General features: G+C 46.9%; 3 protein-coding genes across 3 annotated transcripts in view; 2 read left to right on the forward strand and 1 right to left on the reverse strand.

The window, feature by feature from the left end:
• The window catches only part of hgd (homogentisate 1,2-dioxygenase), a 9331-nt gene extending 6625 nt beyond the window's left edge, over positions 1-2706 (forward strand). The window contains exons 11-14 of the mRNA XM_079754448.1: positions 1067-1171; positions 1575-1701; positions 2170-2351; positions 2451-2706. Of these exons, the coding sequence (XP_079610574.1) occupies positions 1067-1171; positions 1575-1701; positions 2170-2351; positions 2451-2594 (558 nt within the window). The 3' untranslated portion in view covers positions 2595-2706. The remainder of the gene's footprint in view (positions 1-1066; positions 1172-1574; positions 1702-2169; positions 2352-2450) is intronic.
• Positions 2707-3738: 1032 nt separating this feature from the next.
• Positions 3739-6001, reverse strand: ndufb4 (NADH:ubiquinone oxidoreductase subunit B4). Its single transcript, XM_079755271.1, has 3 exons — positions 5815-6001; positions 4969-5112; positions 3739-3871 (listed from the first exon to the last, which is right to left on the reverse strand). The coding sequence occupies exons 1-3, from the start codon at positions 5989-5991 to the stop codon at positions 3809-3811; spliced, it is 384 nt and encodes a 127-aa protein (XP_079611397.1). The 5' UTR covers positions 5992-6001; the 3' UTR covers positions 3739-3808.
• A 118-nt stretch (positions 6002-6119) lies between these two features.
• spag16 (sperm associated antigen 16) lies at positions 6120-8594 on the forward strand (the record flags this gene model as incomplete). The annotated part of the gene is made up of 3 exons (XM_079754464.1): positions 6120-7109; positions 7202-7537; positions 8088-8594. The coding sequence occupies 3 exons, from the start codon at positions 6120-6122 to the stop codon at positions 8592-8594; spliced, it is 1833 nt and encodes a 610-aa protein (XP_079610590.1).
• Positions 8595-11064: the final 2470 nt, after the last annotated feature.

Consider the following 11064-nt stretch of genomic DNA (forward strand, 5'->3'; position numbering starts at 1 on the left):
GTGTGCTGTGGGTTCCATATTGGTTGAATAGTGTGTGTTGTGTGTGTGTTGTGGGTTCCATATTGGTTGAATACTGTGTGTTGTGTGTGTGTTGTGGGTTCCATATTGGTTGAATAGTGTTTGTGTGTGTGTTGTGAGTTCCATATTGGTTGAATAGTGTGTGTGTGTGTGTGTGTGTTGTGGGTTCCATATTGGCTGAATAGTACAAGGTGTGCAGAGTGAATTTTCCTGTTTTTGTTGCAAGCCGTGTGTGTGTGTCTTTCTCTCTCTCTCTCGTGTGCGTCTATGTGTGTGTGTCTTTCTCTCTCTGGCGTGTGCGTCTGTGTGTGTGTGTCTTTCTCTCTCTTGTGTGCGTCTGTGTTTGTGTCTTTCTCTCTCTCTCATGTTTGTGTGTCCTTCTCTCTCTGTTTTGTGCGTCTGTGTGTGTGTGTCTTTCTCTCACGTGTTTGTGTGTGTGTGTCTTTCTCTCTCTCTCTGGTGTGTGTGTGTGTGTCTTTCTCTCTGTCGTGTGCGTCTGTGTGTGTGTCTTTCTCTCTCTCGTGTGCGTATTTGTGTGTGGGCACAGGGGTCACGCTGAAGTCAGCTTGAGTCGTAATGAACTATATTGATTTTAGAGCTGCCATTGAACGGCTCTTTCTCTGTGACATTATCAGAACAGAGAAACTATATAAAATTGCTGCGTTTTTTAACAATCAAGATAGAAAAATAAAAAATCTACTACACACTGTAACTGCTGCCGCCATGGCGGTTATGTTCGTCGCAAAACGCTCAAAGTTTGGGAAAGTTTGATTGTGGGGCCAATTACAACATAATATCTGCAAGCCTTGTCACACAAAGAAGGAACGGGAATGAAAGAGGAGGGAGAATAAAAGAAAACGTAGCCTCGTTTCAAATCATTACCACCCCCATTTTTTTTTGTGTCATGAAGCACTCTGTTTGAAAATGTAAGTTAACAAAGACATTATTCAATGTTTCTTTATTCCCCTGGGGACTGAAGAAATATGAAATCCTCAGGTCCTATTGTTTGTTGCTTAGACGAGTCTGTTTTTTCTCTGGTTCTCCCAAGGACTATTCTCCATTCAACGTGGTCGGCTGGCACGGTAACTACACCCCGTACAAGTATCACCTGGAGAACTTCATGGTCATCAACAGTGTGGCCTTCGACCACGCCGTGAGTTGTCTATCTTTGACCTCTTTTTGCTACTTTGGTCCAAAGTGTCTTGCAGGTAATTCTGAATGCATGGTATTACAGAGCAGGCAGAAAGTGGATATTGGGGTTCAAACACGCAACCTTTTGGTCAAACATTCTAACCTTTTGTTGAGACTTTGTGCAAACACAGACGCACACATAGACAGACAGACTGACACACACACACAGTTAACATCCACTCTCCTTAAACGATCATCAGAGGTTAAAATAGCCCGATGAGAAAGCCTTTGTGAAATATCTTAAATCAGGCAGAAATTACACAGTTTGACCTCTTGGTATTTTCAATTGACCTGGAGATAAAAGGACGAGAAGATGCTGTCTGGTATCTCCATCAGCGTGTGTGTCCTCTCCATTTCCTCCCAAGGATCCCTCCATCTTCACCGTGCTCACCGCCAGGTCCACGCGGCCGGGCGTCGCCATCGCCGACTTTGTCATCTTCCCGCCACGCTGGGGTGTGGCCGACCGGACCTTCCGCCCGCCATACTACCACCGTAGGTTCATCGACCTTTAACCTCCATGTTCACCTTCTGCCCGCCAACTAGCAGCGTAGGTTCATCGACCTTTAACCTCCATGTTCACCTTCTGCCCGCCAACTACCACCGTAGGTTCAATAACCTTTAACCTCGATGAAATTTAGGGTGTTGAAAATATATTTATATGAAGAAGTAAATTTGTTGACATGAAAGGATTTAAGGTGTTTTCCACTGATTAGGTTGGGATAAATATTTGCATGACACCCCTGTGCCTTTTCGAAGAAACAACAATTACAACCCTGCTAATGAGGGCAGTTTTGTTGTCACCCTGAAAACACCTTGTATAAGTATTAATACGACAGAGCCACCATCACAGTACTTTACCATAGAACTTCATGGCCATCTAGCGGAGTAAGAAAGCCAAACCATTGCTGGCGTTAGACGGTTTGTATCGCGCGGTTACAGCTCCCCCTGTCGCAACTGTAGGGAACTGCATGAGTGAATTCATGGGGCTGATCAAAGGCCACTACGAGGCCAAAGCGGAGGGTTTCCAACCAGGAGGAGGCAGTCTGCACAGCATTATGACCCCGCACGGCCCCGACACAGACTGCTTCGAGAAGAACACCACGTCCACTCTCGAACCAGAGAGGGTGGCTGAGGGAACCATGGTAAGAAAGATAATTGTTTATCGAAACAGACATTGCCGTTTAGGCGTGCTTGTAGGAGTAAATGGTCGTCCAATGTCTCCTCTTTTGTGCCCCTTCTAGGCCTTCATGTTTGAGTCATCCTTCAGCATGGCTGTGACCAAATGGGGCCTGGAAACCTGCCAGAGACTGGACAAGAGCTACTCCCAGTGCTGGGAGAACCTTCGCAGTCACTTCAACCCCAATTGGAGACCCAGTGAGCAGTAGAGAGGCCATGGATGAATATACAGAGCCCGTCTATAACGTAGCACATATTGCCTATTTGGTAAGGCCAAATACATGATTGACAATTAGATACATTAAGTTTATAGAGAAGTTATACTATACAAATTATATCCTTTGTACATTAATTCGAACAAGCATCATAATGTGCAAAATGATACAATTAATGTTCGGTAATTAATGTACCCGTAATCCTTAATTATGTTTAGGAAAATAAAAAATATATTTTAGAGCTTGAGTGGATGGTAGGTTACTTTTTTTTTTATAATTGTAAGATCGGCTTGATACATTTTATCCACAACAAATTAATTAAATTAATCAACCTGCTCTTTAACACAATTTCTAAAACATAACAAAATGTTAATGTCTATCAATTAGGAATTTGCTTCGCTAAAATTAAAAAATCGTCCCCAAAAATATTTCTATTCCATTTCCTTCCACCAAACAAACTATACCACAAACATGCATGTCAAATACATTACATGCATAATATTTTGGTCCAAGTTTATAAAGCCCAATTCAAAATTCACGTGTATACGTAACACGTGCATTTCGTGCATCTCACTGTCACAATAGGTAGTTACTTTCTTTGTCTGAAAACAATATTTAATCTACCAATCACTTATCATCCTATCCTACAATACAACATCGTTAAAATCTGAAATGCTAAAATGTATAATGGTGATAATTCAAAGTAATCACATCAAAACCCTTTGTTACTCGGTGACACTTGTGTGGTTAAAGCACACATTGTCCTAAACAAGCACATCAATTGGCAAGCTTGGTAATCCATCTTCTAGCAAACTCATGGACGTCCAAATGTCCGAACCGAATTTACTGTTTGCACGCAAAATTCCCACTGAGTATACTACAGCTATCACCATTGGTAAGTAAAGCCATTCAAATAGAAAAGCCACAATATCAACAGAGCTTAGACTCCTGATCATTGAGGTAATGGTGGAACATTTTGTTAAAATGTTTCTAGCGTGGTGGCAGGTGGGTGAAAAGCATGCAGCTCGTGCATGTAGCGGTGTTGCACTGATGAACAAAGCCATCTTGCAGCTGATGGTGATACGTTTTCATAATGTTGTGTGGTCTTCCACCCACTGCGATTCATAAATAGACAAAATGCCTTTTAAATGGAATTTTATTAGGGCATTAATATTATACAATGACAGTATCTATAGAACATCTATTGCTTAATACGATAACTTATATTTGCGTTCCAAGGTCCCAGCCTTGATCTGTTCCTCTCTCCGATCCTGGATGAAAAAAGAAAAAAACAACGGATGGGGGGTGGGTTAGCGCGGTTGCCTTGGAAACAAAATGGTATCACCTACACCCTTCTAGCCAAACAGCATGTTTTATGAATGAGGTGCTTTTCCACACACCCCTTCCCCTTTGAGAGGAAGCTGAATATGGCTGGTCCACTGACAATTGCACAAAAGGTTTCGCTTACATTTGCAAGGGAAAAAAATAGTGTGAATCTCAACCCAGGGCTGTGAATAACAATTGGGTGGATGGTTATGCAAGCAGAATGAGGGAAAGGATACACTCATCTACATGAAAGTATTCAAAGCCATCCCTATTATCTGAAATAATTGTATGAATAACCAAATGCCGGTATTTCAAAGTGGTATTTACGGTGTCAAGAGTAAATACCAATTAGGACAGGATTCTGCTTCGATATATTTACACATATTCATTCATATTTTTATAATAAATCCCAAATGACCATCCTATTTATTGGTGTGTTTACATGAGCACAGCCATTGGTCATGGCAGTGCTTAGAGAGGTCAAAGAACCACTTTACCAATCATCAGCACACCCACAAACCAGAACACATCCCATCGAATCTGTGTGAAGTTTAACCGATTTGGGCTGAAGAAAATTCTAAAGAAAACATCAGAATTTCCCAATAAGGCATGTCATCTAAACATAGCCATTGAGACATGTTTCCACAGCATACATATGTTTTGTAATGACTGATGAAAGATGTTGAGGTTGTGCAGTGCAGTCTACAAACAGCCTTCAAACAAAACTAAAAAAGAAACTGGAAGTTTTCCCTACAGGTTATTGGTGAAACAGATCTCCTGTATAAACCTAACCAATAGGTGTAAGGCCAGGAACATGAAAGTATTAAGCTTCTGTCTGATTACTGAATCAATTTGTCACGGTCACTTCAAGCAGTTTGAATCAACAGTAATTGAAGTCATTAAGAATTATTTCTGTGACCTCAGCGCCCACCATAACAGACCTGGGAACAACAAACATTACCATATCTGTGTTACATCATCCCACACCTAATGCTTTGTCTGCAATGCATTAACAGTACCTAGTGCATCTATAAAAACGTACCCTGTCTGTCTTGAAGACGTAGTAGAGGATGAAGAGGGGAGCGACTCCAAACAAAGCACCCAGCAGAGACGTCTTCTTTGTGGCTTTGAAGTGGTTGTACGGGTTGGCCCGTGCGTACACCCAGCGGTTCAGGGCAGGGTCTTCCTGTAGGGTCAGATTAAATCCTACTCCTCAATACGGTTGTATCCATTGTATGCATGTTTGCATCCATCTATTGCATCCAATAAGTAAATACAGACCAGAGCAAATGTTTATAAGATCTAGTTACTTGAAGTTTATTTATATCACAAAGGGTCAAAGAATATGGTGAAAATTAAAAAAAGAATATACAGGATTATAGCCAAAGGCAAATTTCCATCCTTAGTCCCTGATTTATCTAGCTTTTTTATGATTGCGTCTAAGCAGAGCATTCTTGGTTCACCCTTGTGTGAAGAGTTCAGTTTACCTTAATTATGCACATGTTGGAGTATTTAGACAGGCGATTCTAAAGGTCTGCTTAAGGTTACGAGCACAAACTGTAATGATAGCGTTGGCGTTACGTTCCAACAATCTACATAAAGAAGTATGGGCATTATGGGCACACATGACTCCCAAACTGCACTTTGATTGCAACTTATGCATTGGTCGAAGCTAAGCTAACAGAGCCATCTCCGATGTGAGCTCGCTATCCGAAACGGAATCATCCAGCTTTCAGAAAGCAACAGTGAACATAGGTTTGGCTAATGATCGCCGTCTGTTTGTTCGGCGAAGTTATCCTTTTTATGTGTAGATTCGCTAGGTGACGTTAGCATCCCGGCGCTAGCCGAGCCCTTGAAGGGGGGTCTGACTTTGCAGCAGGTCACTCACGATCAGGTCCTTCCTGTGCGGGTTGTTGAGCTGCAGCTGGTACTGCCTCTTCAGGCCGGCCCGCAGGGCTGCCCTCTCCGCCTCGGCGCGTCGGTAGTCCGGCGACAGGTTGAAGTATTCATTCGGATCCAACGTTTTTGGCCGAGTGGCCAAGGGCGCCTCTCGGTAGTCCGCCATGATTGTTGTATACGAGACGCGAACACAAAATCTCGCGAGGACTCCTTTGACAGGCGAGAACTTTGCGGTTTCCATAGTAACTCCAAGCTCTCCTCGCCCATGTAGACCGATCTAGTAGCAACCTGGGAATGACTGCGGACTTAACAATGGCAACTTCCAGAAAACAAGGCAGCATCCCAGGTTCATTTCACCTCAGGTTTACAGAGTTCATCCCGCCCGAGAGTGATGAGACATTCCAGTACGAAGAGGTTATTGAGGAGGACAGCAGTGTGCCGGAGGAGGAGGAAGACCTGGAGGCCACGGTACTGGCCGTCAAACAACACTCAGATGTCATCCAACCAGCTGCCACTCAACCAGCTAGAAATACAAAGACAAGAGCCGGCGTGTGCCCCCCGCCAGAAGCAGTGGAAGATTATCTACGCAACTTCCTCCTGAAGATGGGTATGACCAAGACGCTTGACTGTTTCCAGACTGAGTGGAATGAGATGTTGCAGAAGGGCCTGCTCAATACTGAGCTGGTTGGTGTGGTGGCAGATGTGTACGCCCAGAACCACCGTCTGGATAGTGAGCTGACGAGCGTGCACAGGGAGAGGGACGAGTACAGGTCAACGGCCTCGGCCACCGCCGAGACACTCACAGGCCTGCAGAAAGCCCGGGACTTCCACCGCATGCACCACAAGCGGGTCCTTCAGGAGAAGAACAGACTGATCGAAGACATGAAGAAGCTGAAGGCTCAATGTGGCAGGTATGAGCCGGCGGTGAGGCAGATTAGTGAGCAGTACCAGAGCGTGTTCCGACAGAAGATGCTGGTGAGCTTGGAGAGGGACAAGGCGCTAGCACAGGTGCAGCGCCTCCAAGCGACTCTCCATAACATGGAGCCATCCGAAGGGGGACAAAGCCTCGACCAGGGCGCCAGGCAGGCCAGGTGTAAGACAAAAAACCCTTCTAAGAAAACACCCGAGCCATCCGGCTCCGTTAAACACGTCGCCGGGGATTCAAAGTTCCCCGTAGGCAGGCGTGGGACCAACTCGCCGCTGAGCATGAAGGGGTGGCCCATGGACTCTCATGCTCCAAACAAGGCCAAAGCTGACGGTTTTCAGCTAAGAAGCACAATCAAGGTAAACTATATTTAACGGAGTAATGAGTGTGATTGTCTAGTATTGTTTATTCAAAGACGCTTCGCATGACGCTTCATTCACTCTCCACACAGGCACACAGCCGTCCAATAAGCTGCCTCGCACGCCACCCTTCCAGGTGCGCGGTGGCGTCCTCTAGCGACGACCGCATGTGGAAGCTGTGGGGGCTGCCGGCCGGAGACCTGGGGGCCAGCGGCGAGGGCCACACCGACTGGCTGTCGGGGGTCGGCTTCCACCCGGATGAGACCAAACTGGGGACCACCGGCGGGGACGGCAGCGTCCGTATCTGGGACCTGGCCAGGGGCCAGTTGGTGCTCAGCCTGCGGGGCCACTCCGCAGCAACCTGGCGCTGCTGCTTCCACTCCTGTGGGGACTTTGTGGCGTCCTGCTCGATGGACACAACCATCAAGGTCTCTCACACACACACACACACACACACACACACACACACACAGCCCAACATTACAGCCATTGCCATTGACCATCATGAGTACACATGTTTAGTATATCTTCAATATTTGTTTGTCTCTCGCCATTATCTCAACGCTAACCCACTAGTAAACAGAGTGAGCTGCTAACACACAGAGCTAGTTGCTAACTCATTGTGCTAGCAACTAGCTCTGTGTGTTAGCAGCTAACACAGTGTGTGTTAGCAGCTAACACACGTTGTTAGCTGCTACGCACGTTGTTAGCTGCTACACACGTTGTTAGCTGCTACACACGTTGTTAGCTGCTACACACGTTGTTAGCTGCTACACACGTTGTTAGCTGCTACACACGTTGTTAGCTGCTACGCACAGTGTGTGTTAGCTGCTACACACGTTGTTAGCTGCTACACACGTTGTTAGCTGCTAACACAGCCCAGCGTTGCCCCCCCCTGCTACGCGGCGTGTTCGTGTTAGCAGGGGGTTTGGCGCCGCCTCTCTAAAGCGCCTGCCTTACGGGTGGCGCCCCCTGCAGGTGTGGGACCTCCAGAGCGAGCGGTGCCGCTCCACCCTGCGCGGCCACCGCGGCTCCGTCAACAGCGTGGAGTTCCTGGGCTCCAGTGGCCTGCTGTCGGCCTCCGCCGATAAGACCCTCCGCCTGTGGGACGCCCGGACCGCGCTGTGCTGCCAGACCGTCAGGGGCCACAGCAGCTCCCTCAACGCCGCCGCCGCCGCCGCCTGCTCCATCGCCTCCTGCGACTCCTCCGGCGTCGTCATGCTGTGGGACGTGCGGAACCTAGCGGCGCCCTCCGTCGTCGTGGAGACGGGGCCCAGGCCTAGCAACCAGGTGGCCTTTGACCCCTGGGGGAGGATGCTGGCAGTAGCGGGGGAGGACGGCTCGGCGAGGGTGGTCGATCTGTCCACCAATCAGGTGGCTGGGGTTCTTCGCCATGACGACGCGGTGCAGAGCGTCACGTTTGACCCCACGGGGGCGTACCTGCTGTCAGGGGCCTCTGATGGGCAGATTTATGTCTGGTCCTGATGTCTCATATGAGCAGAGGTTCAGACCGCTGAGTGCATGACATGTACCTGAGCGTTGCAATAAACCACATAGACCAAAAGAGGGCGGTGTTGTTCAGCATTGGTTGACTGTAGAGCTTGGATGTGATACTGCAGGGTCTGGTGAATGCGCTGAAGACCAGGGATAACATTGGACCCCTTCATCACAGGCTACACCGCAATGTTCTGCAGAGTCAATTTCATTACAATTCCTCGGGAACCATAATGCTCAAGAATGTTTCTTGCTGCAGTGCAGCAAACATCAACACCAGCAAGCCTGCCCCAAACTGCAGTCAATCCTCGTTTCTGAGCTCCCCCCACCTGTGCTGATTACTGATGTGTTCACCTGTGTCCATGTTTCTAATTCCACCCCCCAGTGTGTGGCCCTTGTGTTTCTGGGTTTGTTTGTGTTCTTCCCCCGGTATAATCCTGTTACCCGCTGAGCGCATGGAGCTTTTGGATCTCCCCACCCTACCCTGACAGGCAGAGGATGTCTGCCTGTCAGACCTACTGCAGGTAGACTCCGCTGGTTCTTTTTATAACGCCCATCGAGTGTCTCACACACATCCCATCTTCAGACAAGCAAAATTCACCTTCAGGCCGTGAATAAAACATGATTGGAGTCAACTTGGCCTCCTGTGTGACCATTAAGTGGCCATTCCCCCCCCCAGCATCAACTCATCCAGACATCCACCTCCCCTACCCTCCACCCCCCCAGAACCACACTCTGTGGAGAGTCTGTCCAAAACTGTCACATCACACTAAAAACACCCTACTGTGCACAAAGCTACAGGCTTTCTCAACACACACACACACACACACACACACACACACACACACACACACACACACACACACACACACACATATTTATGATTCCTTCTTACCAGTCACCAGTATATGTATTAGGGTTAGTGTGTTTGTTAGTATACCAGTGTGTTTTTATATATATATGTGTGTGTGTGCATGCAGCTGCAGTGCTAAAGAAGAAAAAAATAAAACAGTTTACAGATGAGTATATATCTATCTATATCTATATGCTGTAATATATCTCCGGGGTGAGCTCTGTTTGTGCTTAAATCACAACAAGGTTTATTAAACGTTCCCTTCTTCTCAGCCCACGCTCGTCTTGGCTCGGTCGCTCCTTCCACTCAGCATTTGGCATTCAGTGACGTTTGATGTGACGCACTCGCTAGGACGCCATTGAGAGCCGGGTGCCCAGATAAGATGGGGATCGGGCCAATATATGGAGGGAAGAGTGGGAGAACCCAAATGTAGGGGAAACCTCCGTCGACAGCCTGTGTCACGTCATCCCCCTCAAGTACGGTCTCGCCACGTTACTTAAATCCAGTTCAAAGGTTTCCTTCATTTGCTTCTTCCCCCAAGGCCTTATGCTCTTTGTATGCAAGCCCACACACACACACACATTTGTGAGTGTACGCCTAGTCACAAACCAACAAACCTCCGTGTTACAACCTTGATTTTAGTTTTACTATTGACCCACGCTTCTATCATATTTAATGGTGGGTAAACTACAACCAAAAAGACAGATCAGAGATCGCAAGCAAATTGGATGATGGGGATTATGAACATGCTCAAGTGTGATGCTTGTTGTGCTTCCTTCCATAGACCTTCATGTGAGGTACTCTCTCCACCTAATCTTAGGTAAGCCTACGTAGTTTCGTCAATGAAGACGTCTATGCGAACAATTTGTGTGAATAATCTGACCCAAGCCAAGGCATGTGATGCTTATTTCCTTAAACTGACCCACAAACCGATCTCATATCAAGTCAGTTTCCCAAAGATGATGATGATGATGTTAAAGGAGGAGGATGATGCTGATCTTAAAGGCTGGAACTTTGCTATGGCCAGCCGACCACTTTTTACTACAGCACATTAACTGCTATTACCTCACTTCTATTACGCCGTACAGTCTTTGTTCTGTCCAGTGTTCGTCCAGCTCATCCTGTCTGCCTCTTGTTAGACGTGCTGATCTCAGTGTGTCTCTGAAGCAGCCCGGGTTCATTGTGATTATGATCCTACTCTAGAATGGACTCCATATGGGGTTCTCTCTGCTCCTCCTCTTCTTCTTCAAGCTTCACTGACCTGTTCGGACAGAGGGCGGAGGGCAACAATATACCTGTGTTTTTATCTTATTTTAAAACAACACTTTGTCTCACTGTGTGAAAAATGGGATTTCTGAATCACAGATTCTCACTATCAAATTGATGTGGTCTCTCTCTGCAATTCTGCACACTTGTCACTCTCACCTGCCCGTTTGGTCCTCATTAAACCATGACTTACATCTTCGGAACGTAATGATGGAATGCACTGCTGTACTGATGTGTAATCCAGTGCCACCGGCCTCAGCCCCGGGTGTAAATCACATGAGCCGTTTCAGTGCTGGCCAGACTCTTTACTGAGATGTATTCTCGACAGCGCTGCTCTCATTC

Source organism: Pollachius pollachius, assembly GCF_949987615.1.
Source record: "Pollachius pollachius genome assembly, chromosome: 17".
Lineage (NCBI taxonomy): Eukaryota > Metazoa > Chordata > Actinopteri > Gadiformes > Gadidae > Pollachius > Pollachius pollachius.

Bases quoted from the DNA above. Each gene is read 5' to 3' on its own strand.
- ndufb4 (XM_079755271.1), bottom strand. From the start codon at position 5,991: ATGGCGGACTACCGAGAGGCGCCCTTGGCCACTCGGCCAAAAACGTTG. The intron at 5,113-5,814 runs GTGAGTGACCTG...CTGACCCTACAG, and splicing joins CGCACAGGAAGGACCTGATC to GAAGACCCTGCCCTGAACCG. The intron at 3,872-4,968 runs GTACGTTTTTAT...TTTTTCATCCAG, and splicing joins ACGTCTTCAAGACAGACAGG to GATCGGAGAGAGGAACAGAT.